The sequence below is a fragment of the Somniosus microcephalus genome, chromosome 9, assembly GCF_052327205.1.
Source record: "Somniosus microcephalus isolate GS21.2 chromosome 9, FLI_Smic_1.0, whole genome shotgun sequence".
In the NCBI taxonomy this organism is placed as follows: Eukaryota; Metazoa; Chordata; class Chondrichthyes; order Squaliformes; family Somniosidae; genus Somniosus; species Somniosus microcephalus.
The window spans coordinates 91,296,079-91,315,858 of NC_140995.1; the positions used below are offsets into that span (position 1 = coordinate 91,296,079).

Consider the following 19,780-nt stretch of genomic DNA (forward strand, 5'->3'; position numbering starts at 1 on the left):
AGGGGAACTTGCAGGTGATGGTGTTCCCATGTGCCTGCTGCCCATGTCCTTTTAGGTGGTAGAGGTCGCGGGTTTGGAAGATGCTGTTGAAGAAACCTTGCTGAGTTGCTGCAGTGCATTTTGTAGATGGTACACACTGCAGCCACGGTGCGCCGGTGATGGAGGGAGTGAATGTTTAAGGTGGATGCGGTACCAATCCAGCGGGCTGCTTTGTTGTTTAATTGTCCACCATCATTCACGACTGAATGTGACAGGACTGCAGAGCTTTGATCTGATCCGTTGATTGTGGGATTGCTTAGCTATGTCTATAGCATGCTGCCTCTGCTGTTTAGCATGCATGTAGTCCTGTGTCGCAGCTTCCCCAGGTTGGCACCTCATTTTTAGGTACACCTGGTGCTGCTCATGGCATGTCCTTCTGCACCCCTCATTGAAACACGGTTGGTCCCCTGGCTTAATGGTAATGGTGGAGTGAGGGATATGCCGGCCTGAGGTTACAGATTGTGGTGGACTACAATTCTGCTCCCGATGGCCCACAGCGCCTCATGGATGCCCAGTTTTGAGCTGCTAGATCTGTTCTGAATCTATCCCATTTCGCACGATGGTAGTGCCACACATAACGATGGAAGGTGTTCTCTGTGTGAAGACGGGACTTTGTCTCCACAGGACTGTGCGGTGGTCACTGCTGCCAATGTTGTCATGGACAGATGCATCTGTGACAGGTAGATCGGTGAGGGTGAGGTGTTACATTTTGATGGGAAGAATAAGGAGGCCAAATACTGCTTAGAAACTAAGGCCTAGAAATTCGGTAGGCTTAGCGCCGCATTTGAGGCGCTAGAGGGCCTAGCACCGGAGTTATGGCCAGTTGAGAAATTCCCTGGGGCCCTAAATCGGCGTTGCACCGGTAGCGCTGCGCCGGCACCGATGACGTCATCGGTGTGCGCAGCGTCCCGGTTGCCGTGGTAACCCGGCCCCAAGCCGAAATTCAGTTGCGCCCGCCTCGCCCGTGGCAGGCGCAACTAAGACTCTGGCAACAGAGTCTACCCCAGTGTGCGCCGGCGCATAAAGGTGGAGCGGCGGCCGGCGGCCGCCTGCCCGCACCTCCCTTCCCGGACTCCTGCATTCCCCCCCCCGCGGCCCTGATCAGTGTCTCATGCGAGCCCGGCACTTCCCCGAGGTGCCGGGCTCAGATGTCGGGTCAATCCGCCGGACAGTTGTCGGCTGCAGGCAGCTCCTCCTTAACAGGAGGAGGAGGCCTGCAGTTCCCCCGCCTGCCGCACCGCATCGGGTGCCGCAGCGGGGGATTAGCGCCGGGAAACCCAAGTTCACGCCCGTTTTGAGGCGCTAAAGGAGGGTTTTAGCGCCCGGCGCACCCGAATTTTCGTCGCGCGCTGCCGCATTACCGCTGGCGCAAACTTTCTGACGCTACAGCCCTGGCAAGACCAGAACCCAATTTCTAGGCCTAAGAGTCTAAATGGGGTAGAGGAGCAGAGGAATCTCGGGTACAGATATGCAAATCACTAAAAGTAGTGACACAGGTTAATAAGGCCAAAAAAAGCAAACAAGCACCCAGGTTCATTTTATAGAGGGATAGAATTGATAAGTTATGCTAAACTTGTATTGAACCTTGAGTACTGTGCACAATTCTAGTCTCCATATTATAAAAAGGCTATAGAGGCACTGGAGACGGTGCAAAAATTATTTACAAGGCTGATATCAGAACTGATAGGTTATACATATCGGGAAAAGCTGAACAGGCTGTGGCTCTTATCTAGAAAAGAGAAGGCTGAGGGGTGACCTAATAATTATGAAGGGGTTTGATAGGGTAGACGTAGAGAAGATGTTTCCACTTGTGAGGAGACCAAAACTAGGGGCCATAAATATAAGATAGTCACCATTATATCCAATGGGGAATTCAGGAGAAACTTCTTTGCCCAAAGAGTGGCAAGCATGTGGAACTTGCTACCACAAGGAGTAGTTCAGGTGAATAACATACATTTGAGAGGAAGCTAGATAAGCATGAGGGAGAAAGGCATAGAAGGATATATTGATGGGGTTAGATGAGGAGGGGTGGGAGCATGCTCATGCTGAGCATTAGCACTGGCATAGACCAGTTGGGCCGAATGGCCTGTATCTGTGCTGTACATTTCTATGTAATCTTACTGTGTACAAAATGTTGACTTTTTTTACATAAGTTACAGAACTTCAAAGTAATTCATGTCTGAAATTTTGGGATGTTTTTGAGACGTGTTAAGTCGTTCTGTAAATGCATGTCTTATTTCATCTGTGTTTAGCGGTCTGATAATGAACAAAATTAAAAAGCATCTTTATTATGCAGCTTGCTAATTCATTTATGGCACTTACTTGATAAGTAACGTAAGTGATCCAAACACATCAGTTGAGCTTGTTGCCTATACATATTTAGTATTTGAAACAGAATTTGGGTTTTAGCAAAATTTCAACAGGAAAGGAGCCTTGTATAGTTGAAGCTTCTAGAGGCACTGAGACATACCTAAAGGGGTCAATTGTTGCTGGTGCCTCTAAAGTAGTATTGTCCAATAGAAATTGCTGACTAGCCACAGGTGTGGTGACAATGTTGTAGCCACATGTGCTCATTCACCTGTATTGTGTGAGTGTACTTCACATGCATATATTTACTTGAACATCTACCACCATTCAGGAACTAAGGAACTAAAGCACTCCATCGCGATCTTCTATGTTTTGAAGGGGTGGCTGGATAGGCACTTGATGGAAATAAACTTGCAGGGCTACGGGGATAGAGTGGGGGAATGGAACTGACTGGAAATGCTCCACAGAGAGCCAGCACGGACTCAATGGGCTGAATGGCCTCCTTCTGTGCCGTTATGACTCTTGACTCTATCCTCCTCCTTGTTTATTACATTTGAGTTTTGTGTCATCGGTTAACTTTGAAATAAACCCTGTTTATCCAGGTTCAGGTCAATAATGTATATCAAAAAGAGCAGCGGTCTTAATACCGACCCCTGGGGGACACCACTGTATACTTCCCTCTAGTCTGAAAAGCAACCATTCACCGCTACTCTCTGCTTTCTGTCCATTAGTCAATTTCGTAACCATGCTGTCACTGTCCCTTTAATCCCATGTACTTCAGTTTTGCTAACAAGTCTATTATGTGGTACTTTATCTGTTGCTTTTTGAAAGTCCACATACACAACATAAACCACACTACCCTCATCAACCCGTTCTGTTATGTCAAAGAACTTAATCAAGTTTGTCAGACATGATTTGCCTTGTAACAAATCTGTACTGGCTGTCATTTATCAGCCCATTTCTTTCTCCCGGACTAGTGTCCTTAAAAGATTCCCCACCACCGACGTTAGGCTGACTGGCCTGTAGTTACTGGATTTATCCACCTTTTTTGAATGGGAGTGTAACTTTTGTAACCCTCCTGTCCTCTGGCAGCACTCCCATATCCAAGGAGGTTTGAAAGATTGTGGCTAGAGCCTCCGTTGTTGGAGGTTTGAAAGATTGTGGCTAGAGCCTCCGTTGTTTCCACCCTTACTTCCCTCAGCAACCTAGGATGCATCCCATCTGGACTGGATGACTTTTCTACTTTGAGCGCTGCCAACCTTTTTAGTACCTCATCTTTATTTTTTATCATATCCAATTTCTCTTCTACTTCCTCCTTTTACTGTGACATTGGCAACATCCTTTTCTCTGTAAAGACAGGTGCAAAGTCTCTATTAGCAACTTTGCCTCCACAAGAAGATCTTTTTGGTCCATAATCGGCTCCACCCTTTGACCATCCTTTTACTATTTATATGTTTACAAAAGACTAGTGTTCCCTTTTATGTTACCGAAATGTGAACAAAACTCAATTTAAGTCTTTTAAATCTCTTATTTAAATGAAAACTTCACAGAAAAATGTGCTCCATTGTCAAGTAACACAGTTCCTTTAATAACAGAAGTGTGTTTCCTGCAGGTTCGATCTGTGGATGAGATGAATCATGACTTTCAAGCTCTTGCACTGGAGGGACGGGGAATGGGAGAAGTAAGTTGGCTAAAAGATGGAATTCTTGTGAACTCCAGGCTCAACTTTGGATAAAGATTTGTGCTTTATTTTCACCATACCAGTTACCTGTGTGTACCAGTGAGGTGGAAAACAGAGTTGAGTGCCAGAGTCCTGACTAAAATTCTATATCTGTTCCGTAGTATAAATGTTGAAGTATGCTTTTAAAAATTGCATTGGAGCTTTATGGAGGTAAGTGTTGAAGTGGAATATTGATAGTATACTTGTAGTACATCACATCGTAAAGTGATAATTAATCCTATCTGTCTACAAGAGACTAATAAGATAAAACAGGAACTTTGAAGGGAAGAATGCAACAATAACTTGCATGTATATGGCGGCTTTCAGTAGAAAACCGCACGACACTTCAAGTGTAATTAGCCAAAGAAGGAGCTATTGGGTGTGGTGACTCGAAGCTTGGTCATAGAGGTGGGTTATAAGAAGGGTCTTTAAAGAAGGAGGGAGAGGTGGAAAAATTTAAGGGAATTCCAGAGTTCCATTTTGTCCCTTGAGCGAAGATGGGGACCATACCAAGGAAACAACCAGGCTGGGGGAGAGTAAGGATATTACAGGAAACTCTTGATTTACCAGCACCTAAATAACTAAACCTCTTAACCGGCAAAATTCAGGCGTAGGTTCAGGTAAGTTTTACTTCATATTAGTGGCCGTTCCTGGATCTGTGGCTGTGTAACTGGAGTTCCTGTAACTGGGGTTCCTGCACCTGTTGCTAAGCAACAGGGACGCCTGGATCTTGTGGCCGGGGTTCCTGCACCTGTTGCTAAGCAACAGGGAAGCTTGGGTCTGTTGCTGTGTATGGGGCTCTTGTACCTTTTACTATACCTCTCTGTAATCTGGACTTCTTGATAAACCGGCACCACGCCGGTCCCGTCAGTGCCGGATAAAAAAAGTTTCCTGTACTAGAGACAAGGGCATCTGGGGTGGTTGAGCAGATTGCCAGCTGCAGAAGTATCATGACAAATGGAGGGCCAAAGGCGAGACAGTTGGGAGTTTGAAAGTGTTAGTTGTAAGTTACTTTTTTTTTCCAGGGACGGATGCAGAAGGAACTGGGGTTGAAAGAAAGTAGGGGGATATGGGTGGTGAGTGATACATGGAAGTGGCAGAAGATATCCTTGTCAGTAATTGAGACAGTGGGGGTGGGGAGTGGCCATGAATATAGGTAGGTGAGTTTATATGGAGGGAGAAGTTAAGGGAGGACTGGAGAGAAGGTGAGGTGAGAAGAATTGAAAATCGGAGCTAAAAATGGGACAATGCTCTTTAATTTGAAGACCGTGTGGAAAACCAAGGTGAGAATCGATAGGATATGGCAAGGGTGCACAAGAAGTGTACAGAAGCATGGAGAATTAAATCAATGTTGAAATAAGATCACAACTGGCAGTTTTGAAGATTAAACTGTAATTTTTAGAAAAAGTTTATGCAGTTTTCTTCAGTCCATCCATTTATTTCCCCACTCCAAGCATCAGGGAACACAATCTTCAGATTTCAAATGTTAGAATCATCATTTGTTATCAATAAGCCAGCTAGAAATGGAAATCATTAAAAATAACTAATATTTGTTTCAATGATCTCGCATGCACTTGATTTTTTTACCTTGCTGCATCACTTTTTAGTCCTCCTCTGCCTAACAAATTAATTAAAAATTTGCATACTAAGACTTCCTATGTCTCTCATCAAGTTTATGTATTCCTACTACAGTACCTAATTGTTTCTGTGTGTCTCTTTTGGGGGAAGGGGGGGCGGGGGCGGTGGCAGCGGGAGAAGCAATTGTATAAAGCTACCAGTCAGAATATACACTGCAATTTTTTTTTAGGAAAAGTGGACTTTAGTTTCTCAGTTTTGTTAAACTTGATCCAAATGTTTTCTTAAGTTTACTTTGATGGAAAAAGTCAAAATATGAACCTCAGTTATTGACACCTTGTAATTGAAGTGTGTTCATAACTCTGAAGTGTTTAAATATTACACTGAAATAATTATGGTTTTAATATCTTTGCAGCCCAGCAGTAATTGAACTGAGATGTTTGCTTTTGCTCAAAATTTGTCAATTGGCTTGGTGCCAGAAGAAAGCAGACAAGTAAAATGGCTTGTTGTGGCCGTCTGGAATGCTGAAATAGCATTGGGCCAGGGTTCCTCTTCCTCTACCCCATGGGATGGCCACTGTGTTGTCTGGAACTTTTGAGGACAACAGCCGTGAGGTTCCACTTTAAAAGTTCTGTAACATTTGAGTCTTTATCATAAAAGATCCCATGGCACTATTCAAAGAAAAGCAGGGAAGTTCTGCCGGTGTCCTGGCCAATATTTATTACTCAACCAACACCTAAAACGGATGATCTCGTCATTTATTGCTTTGCTGTTTGTGGGAGCTTGCTGTTCACAAATTGGATGCCACATTTCCTACATTACAACAGTGACTACACTTCAAAAGTACTTAATTGGTTGTAAAGCGTGTAAGGTCATCCTGAGGTCGCCAAAGGTGTATAAATGCAAGTCTTTCTTTACTTTGCTGAAGGTATCAGCAGGCTCTTGGAAATTGATATTTACTCAATTGTATCCCATAGATCTCTGATTCAAAATGGTTTGGGAATAGCCCAGGGATACCACCCCTTCTAGATATTCCTGCCATGGGAAACCATCTAGATCAGATGACCTTTTGCTTATTATAGAGCCTCATTCTGGGCTGCACCCTTTAGATTTTCTGCTATCTGCATGCACACCAGAAAAAGGATAATTTGTTGCATTGCATTTGGTTGGTTGTTCATTCCAGTTTTGTGCTGCACTGCAGCTTGTGAACAGTGCTGAACACACAGATTTTGAGTTCAAATTTAGTAAGGATTATGTGGTTTGTGAGTAGACTTCAGGGTCTTGTGGGGCTTCCAATCCTCTTCCAACATTGGTTTTAATTTTGTGCAATCTTCAGGCTCAGCAATTGGAGCACCAGTTGGAGACGTAAGTGCTCTGGTCATTTAGCAGGAACTGATGCTGCATCATTTTATTGCCCCAATCAGATTCTCTTTTAACATACCCCAACCAGTCGCCTGGTGCAACTTCAGTGCTGACCCAAATCAATGCTGACACCAAGACTGAACAGAAGAAAATATATCAACTGCATTGGCATCAACACCCTTTTTTTCAGGATAAAAATAGCTTCCAGTGCTTCATCCTCTACTGTTGAGTTATTTCAGCATGGTGTTTGTCATCTGATTGTCATAGCATTGTCTCTTACTATGACATCAAGTAATTTAGTGGTGACCTGTATAGTCCAAGGTGCTGGACCCAGCTCTACTACTGAGCAGCTTCAGCATTATGTGAGGCACTTGGGCTTTTTTAGTTCCATCTATGCCACTTGAGGCCAGTGGCTACTTTTCTGATTCACGTTTCTACCTCTTCAGAAAAAGAATGTGATTTGTCCTTCAAGGGCTCCCTCAGGTCAAGACATTTGAGCCATAGTATTTCTTTGCTCTTGACTGAATATATTCTTCAAATTGCCTCCCAGCTATGAGCCCAATTATCTGAAACACTGGTGTCAGTAAATACAGACCTGAGGGGTCAGGCTTATTTTCCACCAACCTGTACTGCCACAAAGGGCTTTATAAGGGTCCCTTTAGCAACAGAAGAGGCCCTGAGATTTTACCTGACTCACATTCAATGGAAGAAAGTTGCAGTATCAGTTGATCAGATTTCACTTTGTATGCAGATAAAACACAAGGTTTTCACCAATCCAAGCAAATTTTCATCAAAGAAAGAAAATGGCCTATGCCTAATTTAATTTCTGAAACAAATGTTAGCAAATTGGATTAAGGGAGTGGATTTCCTTATGCAATTCCTTGGCATTGCTGCATCCACCTGGAACAGATGAGCTTACTCTGCTTGTGCAGTAGCAATCTTCTTAGGTTTGGGACAGATCTGTAAGTCTGTTATCTGTAAGACAGCATGCACGCTTTCTCTAAACTTGGTTTTGATCTGATGATGCAGAGTAATGAGTGCTTCAGCACTGTAGTGGTCTAAGCTGGCCAAAAGATGGAGTCCCTACCTACCTCGTTTACTGCACTTCTTTGGAATACATTTATTTGTACTTGCAGGTTGAAGGAATAGGAAAGTTTGTTAGATTATCTCCTAAAAGTTTGGCCTTCCTCATTCTTCGAAAAAAGTTCAGCCTCCACACACAGCTCGCAGTCTACCTACCCTTCATTTCTCTTTCTGTACGTAGGTTTTGATGCTGTATTTTTGGGATCTGAATGCCGCCTCCTTCAATTCAAGAACAGTGGTGCATCCAGAACAAAGCCTTACATAAGGTAAAATGTTGAACAGTTATCTGAGCTTTGGACCATGCACAGCCATCTTGAAAGGACAGTAGCTCTGAATCTTTCTTGTTGGAGAAAATCTTACTAATGTGAAAGTGAAACCTTATTGAGATGGAACTTTATAAATTTTTTGTGGTTTAGCCTCCCATTCTGTAAACTTAACCCGAGAGAATTTTTTCATGATTGAGTGAATGCTTCTCTTGTAAATGTCATAGAAAAGTCTCATCATTGTCCATTACATTTTAATAGTCACCACTGTCACTCTGCTGGGATCAGGATACTCAGCATAGACCAGGGATCAAATCTTCCTGGTTTGATCGACTTAACTATTGATTAGCTAAGCTTCTAGGGTAAAAAGGTTTATGTATGCTTTGTAACTTTTAGTAAGCTGCTGTAATTTCAGATCTGTTGATAGATTCTGAGTGTAAAGAATTGTAAACCTGCTTTAGTTTCTAATAGACTGAACACTTTTAGCAAAAAGATCCTTTGCAGTTCTGCATAATTGAGCTTGATTGTCCACCTGGTGTTTTTTGCCTTGACATTCTCATAATTGACTTTTCTTTCTGGGTTAGTTTCTTTTGGTGCTAAAATCCTTAGTCTTATTGGTTGCTTATTAAAGTTTCCATGGCTGCATGGGTTAAATGTCTGTGTCAAGCTGGAAGTAGAAGAACTTCTCTGCCTAAGTGTCAGCTTGGCTCAATTTAAGCACTGTCGCCTGAGTCAGAAGACTGTTGGTTCAAGCCCCACTCCAGGACTTGAGTACTCGTTTGAGGCTAACATTTCAGTGCAGTGCTGTGGGATTGTTGGTGGTGGGGATTATCTTTTGGGTGAGATGTTAAACAGAGCCCCAATCTGTCTGTCCATGTGGACATGATGAATCCCATGAGACTTTTTAAGAAGAGCATGGGGTTATTCTGATGCTCTGGCCAAAATTCATCCTTAGCCAACACTACCAGAACGGATTAACTGATCAGTTATGTCATTGCTGTTTGTGGGACTTGCTGTGTGCAAATTGGCTGCCAAGTTTTCCCATAAAACAATGACTGCACTTCAAAAGTAATTAATTAGCTGTGAAGCGCTTTGGGACATCCTAAGGAATTGAAAGGCACTATATAAATGTAACTTCTTTGAAGTTCTTTCTTATGGCTGCAATTAGCAGCTAGTTCTTGAAATGTCTTGGGGCATGGAGATGTCTATTCTTTGCTCAGAGGTTTAATAGACAACAGAAGCTCTCATGCACTTAGCTCAAGTAGCCATTCTTCATATATCAACCTAGATAGATGGTGAGTGTCCACGGGTTATCCAACCATGGCTTCATCACCGCCAAATCCAATCCTGTCCATCTGTGCACACTCCCCAGCAAGGTGTCACTGACTAGCAATCAAGAATGGAGGAACCCTAGCTGATTTCCTCCCTCAGCCCAGGGAGTGGGAATTTGAGGCTATTGTGCTACCGTATTCCATGCAATTAGCTACTAATCCAGCGGGGAATTGCCCCAATTGATAATCTCAACTTTGACTTGCATACCATGTTTGGACTGTTAGATGATCCAAGCTCAATAGTTAAGAACTTTATTCTGTTACATTAGGACCTTGGTGTATTTGAATGTTTCTAAGGAAGCTCTGATAGGCAAATTGCTTATCTAGAATGCATCTAAGCCAGGGGTGTGCAATTAGTTGAGCTGGAGGGCCACTTAATAAGTTTTGGTGAGCTGTTGAGGGCAGCACACATAAAATGAATTGTTAACAGCTACCATTAAAATTTATTACGACATTTATTGTATAAAGAACCCTTCATGTCCTTGCAACGCTTAATAAAAATAACAACTTATTAACATGCTAGCAAACATGCTGCAGGTTTATCCAAAACGTAATGAACCCAGCAAGGCCCAAATCACGCACAAATACTGTACACCGAGAGATGCTTTTGTTATTCACATGTGCCTTGGAATGTTTTACTATGTTAAAGGCACTATATAAATACAAGTTGTAGCTTCAGCTGGATACAATGATAACCCAACTACTACATGGACGACTACATGCAACCCCAGGCAGTCTGACCATCTCCAGTATCCATATGATCCACTTTTTAGCTTCTTTTCTCTTGTCTGCAATAATTCAAGGTCACAACTGGCCTATGAGAACTGCCTGAATCAGAATATTTCACGGATGAGGTCCTTGACTTACCTCCTGAATCCAGAAAAGCTTAAATTTCTGCATTTTTTTCCCAAAAAAATTACGTCGATTTTGGGGCGGGGGCGGGTGCACAACTGAATTCTTACGAACTCAGCCTTCTCGTCCCAAATATCCTATTCTCTGTTATCGAGAGCAATAGCACAGGAGATTCGCTTCGAGATATAACTAGTATATAAGCAGTCTTGTCTTGTGTATAGTGCACATCACACTCTGCATGTGTCCCTAGCACAAATAATAATAGGACACACTTTTATGAGTGGCTCAAGGTTCACATGAAGCAGGTCATAAAACACTTGGCCATCATCCACTTATTTCACTGGTTCCCACACCTCTCAGAAACTTTAACTCGCCTAAACCTCGGAGCCCACGCTACCGCCCCCGATTTACACATGCGCAGAAAATATATGCGATCCGCAAATCGCGTATATTTTTCGCGCATGCACAAATCGGCATATCGCGAGATTTAGGTATGCCATTTAGAACCACTGAGGGCCGGATTGAATCAATTGGTGGGCTGTATTTTGCCCACCACTGATCTAAGCCAAAAATGTTGAGATTCTGCTGAACAAACTCATTCCTAGAGCCGATTCTTCAATTTTTGCGAGAAGTATGACCAATGGACAGTTGCCTTTATTAAAAAAAAAACATGCTGGCAGGTTGTGATCATGAAATTGGTGATGATTCAAAGTAATGTGTTTCACAAATTTAGTTGACTAAATATTAACCATTGCAATCACAGTGATAGCTGCCAATTTTTTGTTTCATGTTTTAACTGAGATTTCTAGGTAGAGGGGTTGTCTCTTTCCTATGTTCCCATGTTTACTTGAAAATCTTGTATATTTTACATGGATTTTCCAATCGCAGAGAGAAACAAATAATATCTTGGTTGTGTATGTTGCATTCAAGGAACCCATGTTTTTGGTACCCATGCTGTAGTAATTCAACACAATTTGGTATCGGATGTAATTGCTATCCCAAATTGTATATCCTGATTACTCAGTTCGAATAAATTGGTTGATGAAGGCAAGACTAAACTGACTGGGATTACCCAGCTTCTCAATGTTCATGGGTTTCATCACTGCTCCCCTCTTATTCTAAAATGTATTTATACAAAATTGAGGAGTAATGTAGTGATTGGTGTCCCAGTTGATAGTTAACAAAGTTGCTGGTTTTCTGTTTGAGTCTTGTCTATGACCACAGACTGAAGATAATTCTAAAATTTTCTATTTATGTATTGCAAATCTAGAGGATGTCAACAACATCTTGCATTTTTATATTGCTTTTAATGTAGAAAACCATGTCCCAGTGCTTCACAGGCATAAGAAAATAGGACACCAAACCAAAGAAGGAGAGATTAGAAAGGGTGACTAAAATCTTGGTCAAAGAGGTTGGCTTCATGGATGGCCTTAAAAGAGGAGGCGGGGAGGCAGAGGAGAGGGGTTAGGGATGCAATCTCAGATAGTGGGACCTAGGTAGTAGAAGGCATAGCAGCTAGTAGTGGGGTGAAGGGCAGTGAGGGGGGTTTTACATGAGGCCAGAGTCAGAGCGGCGGGGGGGGGGGTGCAGGGAGGGATTGTAGGGCTGAAGGAGGCTAAAGGTAGCAATGGGCGAGACTATGAGTGATTTAAAAGAGAGGATGAGAATATTAAATTGGAGGCATGGATGGACCAGGAACCACTATAGGTCAGCGAGGACGGTTGTAATGGGCAAGTGTGACTCTGTATGGGATAGTGTGTGGGTGGCAGAGTTTTGGATGAGCTGAAGATTATGAATGATGGAGGATGCTTTGCGTAGCAGGCTCGAGGGGCCAAGTGGCCTATTCCTGTTCCTATTTCTTATGATGGGAGGCTGGCCAAGAGAGCATTGGAGTAATCGAGTCTGGAGGCAATAAAGGCATGATTCAGGGTTTTAATGGCAAATGGACTGAGGTGGGAGATGGAGGTGGGCGATATTACAGAAATAGGTGGTTTTGTGATGGAGAGGATATGGGGTGATGAGGTCAGTTCAGGGTCGAACACGATACCGAGGTTGTAAACAGTCTGGTTCCATCTGAGCCACTGGCTAGGGAGAGGAATAGAGTTGCAGCTGATCCAAGACTGGATGTTGGGCACACAGTCATGACCGCAGAGGGACTGTGGAGGGGTTGAGAGAGGTGGTGGATAGTTAGAGCCGTGTGTCATCGGCATACACATGGAAACTGACTACTTTATGGTTAAAATGGGGGCCATGAAAGGAAGTTGGGCAATCAAGAATTTAGTGGTACAAAAGCAATATACTGCAGATGCTGGAAATCTGAAATAAAAACAGGAAATGCTGGAAAACACTTGCCATGTCATGCAGAATCTGTGAAGAGAGTAACAGAGTTAATGTTTCACGTCGATGACCTTTCATCAGAACTGGGAGAGTTAGGTCACGGGAGCAGGAAGTAGGTCTCTTGGATGAGATGAGCTTGGAGGAAGTGAGAGAGAAACGTGGGGATGGGACTGGCAAGAGGTTTGGTCCAGTAGAGCTGGGGAAGCTGCAGAGGCAGCAAATGGATGCCTTCTATCTTAAGAAAATCCATAAGCTTATTGCACATGTAGGAGGTGAGTGTGGAGGAGCAAGGGATTTAAGAAGGTGGTTTGCAGTAGAGAAACTTTTCACAAGTTGGTTCCTGGATTGCCATGATTGTTCACTTTATAAGAGGTGACCTGCAGATGTTATTTCCTCGAGCAGGATAAGTCCTATAATGAGGAAGGGTTAGCTCGCCACGTTTGAAACCTGAAGTCTGATTAGATTTGGAATGGATATTATTCTATTCATTGGCAAACTGAACTAAGAGCTGGTATTCAGCACTTTATGTTGCAGAGATAAATATTCCGTTCTTCCTACGGATGCCCTTCTACCATGTCAAAATCTAAATGCTTGACAGCTCCATTAAAAAAAAAGCTGTTATTTGAATGGGTTATTTACTTGTTTCTGCAGATGTTCTTTTAGATTGGCTCAAACGTCACATTAATGGTATCAAACCTCGTTACTTACTATAAGCAGAAGTTTACTAAGGTTCATACAGTGGATGCAATTTAAAATTTCTTCGTTCTTGGTTAATATTTGCGTAGATTGATCTGTCTGAAAGAGTTTACCGTTTTGAACAATGAGTAGCAGTTTGCATGTAGTAGCGGTGTTTTGGCAAAGAATATTTGAAGATGCAAATTTTCAACAGTCTGCCATAGAAAACATCAGCAAGTTAGTTGCTACCTATGTTACCGCCTGGGTAGGAGTCACCCAGCATTGCAAATCACTGTCTGGCACTGTACACATGTGCTTTTGAAAATGGCTGACATTTTTATTCCTAATTTTATTTACAATAGCAATCTTTCCAAAATCCATAAGAATATGTTTCTATGTATTGAAATCATGTGTATGGCACACAGTTCTTGTACACTATTTCTGTCATGTTTTTATTATAGAAACCCATGTGCCAAAATGTGTCAATTGGGAAAAAAAAGGTTATTTAAACTCTTATAATGGGGAAATCCTACGACAACATTTCACTGTACACTTTGGTGATGAATCCATCAGTTTTGAGGTTTTCTCCTTCAGCCCCTTCTCAGCACCCAGCATTTTCAAATAACTGATTGCAGCAAATGTAGAATGCATTAGGATGCAGAATCTCCATCCGTACCTAGATAATTGGGTCATTGAGAGTCCAATACCCAAGATCTGCCAACACAGCTGTGTGGAATACACTCAGTATGGTCTAAGGACTGAGAAGGATAGTTAATAATGAAACATTTCAGCTGCAACTCAAGCAGGAGCTAATATTTCCTGGGGCATTATTTAGGAAACCCAGTCAGACTGGTTTACAGTATTTGGAATATTCCTTTTTAGTGGATCACAGTGAAAGGATGTTAAAGTATGTTGGGTCAAATGGCCGAAGTTTCAGCTCAGGCAGAGGTCCCCTGCAGTCAACCAATCCCGTCAAGCCTCCCCACTGAGCCTTGTGATGGTCATAGAAAACACAATGAACAAGATTGCAATAGTCTCCATATCCCACAGTTCTTGATGAGATGTAGTGGTACCCATCTGCACAGTATCCTAAGGCAAGTGGACAATACAGCAGTCCAGCTGGCGCATCAATTGATGCGCTATTAGCACTAAGGCTGCTCGGGAACATTTCCAGTCCGTAGTACAAGGCAAAGTGGCTTATCGGTTATTGGACAGCACAACTTCATTGGTGTGGGGCGGGGGAAGAGGGGGTGGTCCTATCAAATTATATTCGTCCTCCACACACTATAGTGCCACCCACTCCTCTCCACAAGTGTATAGTTTTCTTTTGCTGTGGGTTGTGTTAATTAGTTATTGGCTTTACTTACTTTTAGGTCAAAAACAAATTGGTCAACAGGTCTGAGATAAGATGCAGGAATAGGGGACCATGTGTGGCACTACCTATCTTGAATGATGTGACAACATTTTTGTGTGTGCTCAGCATGTGATTGTCTCAGAACTTATCAAGCCAGACTATACTCCTATGGTGTGGGGAAGTGTTGTATAGTCATTCAAGGATTGAAGAAGACCGGACTAGTTAGGTAGTTTATCTCTATAGCATTTTGAGTCCAATACTCTTTAAAGCCCCGGTGACAATACTTGCCTTCCAGTTTATATTAAGGATTTCACTTTTTTACTTGTGACTTTATATATTCTAGAATTTTGTATTTCATTTTCAGAAAATCAATATGTAAATTAGATTAACATTAGAGTACATATTATCGTGAGTAAGGCGTCTCCTCGCTTCCATATCAAACTCCTCTTTACTTATCTTTTGCTTGAACCAAAGCTTCAAGTTTGCCCAATTTGACAACACCTTTCTTTGCTAAATACAAATTAGAGCAATACTACAGGAAACTGCTCTAACTTTTATTTTCTAACTCTAGTGGTCATATACCACACGGGAAGTGAAGCAAGCAGACCTTAATTTGTTCAAAATAAAAGGCTTTTAGTTGAGCCATGAGGCAGATATCTTGCTCAGCTCCTTGATTTATACAATTGACACCCCTCCCTCTACACCCCCTCCATTGAGAGAAGTAATTTTGCCAGATATGTTCGAACTTTTGGTTGCATTCCTTTCACTCCGTCATTCAAAATGGTACTGCTAATTTCATAGCTTCTGCTTAGGCATTTTTCGAAATGCCTCAGTGAATTAATCTATTAACATTTCAAATAGAATCATAGCCAAAAGAATTGTGGTCATTTATCAGTAACTTTATCTTAAAATGCCTCGATTGAAATTAAGCATTTAATGCTGTTTTGAAGGAGGAGTAGCAATTGAAGGGGTGGAGTAGCATTGGAATTACAACTGGCTAAGATATATATTTCAAGTATCCTTTTTTACGACATCAAGAGTACCAAAGTTTAAAAAGAAAAGCTGAGGGATAGTTACTGAAGCCCAGCGTGGGAAACATTTAAAATGTTTCAATTCTGACTGGATTGAAAGAGTGGTGTAGAATATCCCAAGCAACATTTGCGTGCTGAAAAATAAAAGCAAAATTAATTCATTGATGTATCCCTTTACACCAATGTTGTCCAATAGAAATTGCTGACTAGCCACAGGTGAGACTATGGCGACACTGTTTTAGCCACATGCACAAATTTTAGTAGAAATTGCCTTGCATACATTACCTGTATTGTGCGAGTGTACTTCACATGTATATATTTACTTAACAAACATCTGTTCATGTGTATATTTACTTAAACATCTAGCACCATTCAGTAAACAAGGAAATAAAGCACTTAACGATCAAAAAAACGCACTGCTTTTTATCTTGACCATTAGCAACAAATGCACACAAAGGTTAAAGTACCCACTCATATGCTGTGTGAATGAGTATTGAGATCACGTGGTATGGTAGCATAGTGGTTATGTTACTGGACTAGTAATCCACAGGACTAATAATCCGGAGACATGGCAACTGGATGGCGAATTTAAATTCAGTTAACTAAATAGTATCAGTATCAGTAATAGTGACCATGAAACTACCGGATGGTTATAAAAACCCATCTGGTTCACTAATGTCCTTTAGGGAAGGAAATCTGCCATCCTTACCTGGTCTGGCCTATATGTGACTCCAGACCCACAGCAAAGTGGTTGACTCTGAACTGCCCACTGAAATGGCCTAGCAAGCTACTCAGTTTTACCAAACCGCAACAAAGTAGTATACTAAGAATAAAACCAGACCACCCGGCATCGACCTCGCTGGAGGACATTGCGGTGCATCCAAAACTGGATGTCACACCGAAGCAGTGTAGGGATTGAGACAGGTTGTGGACAGCTAGAACTGGGTGTTACCAGCATACATGTGGAAGCTGACCCCATGTCTTCGAATGATGTTGCTAAAGGGCCCCTAAAAATCAACTCTGGCTCCCACGACAGCTGAATTTCCTGGCCCCTTGCAGGCTGGTTGCCCAAGAAGTGTAGTAAATAATGCAAGTGCTTGCCTCCCTTTTATGCGAATGATTTTGCTCCAGAAGACCGGAGTCATGCCCCACTGCACTTCTAGTGGCCGATTGGGATGCGAAAGAATTTCTGGGCCCAGATATCTCCCCACAGAGTAGTAAGTTTATTAGAGGGAGAGTAGTCATCAGTCTGGCTTTGCCTTCCCCGCCTCTAGGTGCCCAACTCAAGTAGCATTGATTGACGCCTTGGAGAAGGTTGTCTTCCCTTTCAGCTACAGGAGGTGAATATCTTGTGAAGACGTGAAGCAAAGGGAACATGAAGAAGTATTGGATAGCTTTTTTTTGAGAAGCTGCTAGTTTTCAGCTTACCACCACTGTTCAATATTTAATGGGCCTTGAAATTTAAACTAATTCTGTTAGAAACTAATTAAAATTAACTGCTTTAAGTTTTCCTAAAACTGGATGATAACGGAGTGCAAAGCAGTCCCAGTTGCCTCAGATGAATAAGTTCTCCAGATGTGACATTGTTTAATAGCAAAACATCTCAGTTTGTACATCGTGAAAGCTGAGATCAAAAACAAATGAAATGTTGGGCTTTTTTTTTACCAACATGTGATTACCAAGTTGTTGCTGTTTCTCTAAGTTTACCTGTTTAATGTAGTTGTCATTTATTTACTGTTTCCTTTTAGCTTTTACCTGCTAAGAAATTCTGGGAATCGGATGATTCAGCTAAAGATGGCCAAAAAGGGATATTCCTAGGAGATGAGTGGAGGGACACTGCATGGGGAGCATCTCGTAAGTGTCACTGATCACACTGTCTTTTTTAAATCTGCAACATTAACTTTTTTGTGTAGAAAACATTTTCACATCACTACCAGTTTTAAGAACTGTAGAAATCTAGCATAGAAAGCAAAAAACTTGATCAGTAATGTGGTGCATTTGCTTAGTGTCCATGTGATTACAATTTAGGGAGAGGATAAGTATGCTTAAATAAAACCAAATTGAGTATATTGCAACTTTCTAGATAATATGCAAACAGTTTGAAAAATATGCAATTTTGCATGGACTGTTTTTTACTTTGTTATGGTAAAACTAAGTCAAATCAGTTTCAGGATTGTGGCTCAACTTGCAAACATGCAGTCACTGTATTCTTTACAGTTATTCCACATTTCTAAGGACAGACCACTTTGGTTTCCTGACAAAAATAATTGTCCATAATTTCTTCACCTTTCTGATCACAGTACTTGAATATCATGAGCATACTTCCTTTCAAGGAGTAAAATCTGTCAATTTGCAAGACACTGGACATTTGTCAGTTGGACATCCAATTGATCAGCCATTATATAACTGGATCCAAGAGTTCAAATGTATTTTCTTTCCTCCAGAGACTTACAAACTGAAAAAAACCCATGTATACCAAGAAACTCTATAATAAAATTAAAAGCTGATGTTACTACTATGAGCATTATATTCACTGTATTGACTGCTATGTTGGATAAATAGAAGCAGAAACGTCCATTTCTAATCTTCAAAATCTTAATGTTAAATTGAGCTGAATTGTAGCATTAACCTTAATGTTCATAATACTTAATCACAGTAGCCTCCAGCGTTCATAAAAATCTGGCAGTTAAATTAAGCATATATTCAGTTTAAAAAAAAAAAAAAAAAATCAATGAACCACCTTTTGATGGACTGAAAAATTAAATAAATTGCTAATTTGTCTAAAACATTTGCACCCTGCTCTTTAATGGTACTTTTCTTGTTTACTCAGTGCACAACACACTTTGTACATTATTGCTCTTAAGTCGTTGATGTAACAGTGCCAGAGATGTTCCAAGTACAGTATTCTGTTTTTATGGGTGATTGTTCTTTCCTGTGCTCGTAGTTTAGAGGAAAGCTATTATACAAGACTAAAGGAGCAGTTTCATCTATCTGAACTTGCTAACTGCTAGCTTTTTTGGAAAATCTCAATTTGAAGAATTTTAAATTCCTACCGCTAACAAGTTAGAAATGTTTTACTAGTTGCATATTAACTAGAGGTGCTTGTGCTGATTTATAAGGTACATATAAACTACTGTATAAGGTTTAATTTTTTGAGACCACAATTTTGCCTTTTACAAAGTTACCTTTATCTTTTGGTTGTACTTCATGGATATGACATTCCAGTTCAGCATTAAAAGCTGAGCTTTATGAAGTCTACACAAATCAAAAGTGTGTGTGCCATCAAATAAGGGGTTGTCAATTTTATTTGTAAGCTATTACAGAACAAGAGTTCTGAACTTGCACTAGACCAAGTTTGATTCCAGTGGGGTATAATTGCCACAATGTGGGAAGATTTCCAAAAATAATGAGAACAAGGAGCTGGTGTGAAACCAAGTAACTAATCACTGGGTAAGTCAATCCAGTTGTGAGCTGCTGTAAATTTCTGAAAGCGTGTCTTTGAGACTGGGTGGCATATGAGCCAGAATATTGCCCTGTCACCCATGGGACAGGTTAGAATTTAGTGCAAACTGATGGGATAAGTGTTTTCTCTTCAGCTTTAAGGAGTTTATTAAGTTAATATGGGCAGCTTTGTTAAAATGTCACTGATGTACAGCACAAAATAGAACAAGATATTGGACCTAAAATTGCGGTTGGAGGCTTCCCGCAGGCGAAAAGTACGCACCTACCTGGTGCCTCTGTATCTTCAGACTCTTGCAGTCCTGGGCCTGCAGGCGTACGCCTGCATAAAGGCCCACGTATCCCAGGGGTGCATGTGGTTCGCAAGCATCCCTGGGATCATGTGAGCCAGG

The 19,780-nt window shown here is 41.6% G+C and overlaps 1 protein-coding gene across 11 annotated transcripts in view; it reads left to right on the top strand.

Annotated features, from left to right (window-relative positions):
* LOC147112521 (pumilio homolog 2) overlaps positions 1–19,780 on the top strand; it is a 126,391-nt gene that overhangs the window by 22,351 nt on the left and 84,260 nt on the right. For 9 of the 11 annotated variants that reach the window (XM_085996848.1, XM_085996838.1, XM_085996842.1 and 6 more), the window contains exons 3-4: positions 3,959–4,027; positions 17,678–17,783. In XM_085996848.1, the coding sequence (XP_085852974.1) occupies positions 3,959–4,027; positions 17,678–17,783 (175 nt within the window). Of the gene's footprint in view, positions 1–3,958; positions 4,028–8,251; positions 8,353–17,677; positions 17,784–19,780 lie in introns of those variants that run through there. The other 2 variants (XM_085996844.1, XM_085996841.1) reach the window with 2 other exon arrangements.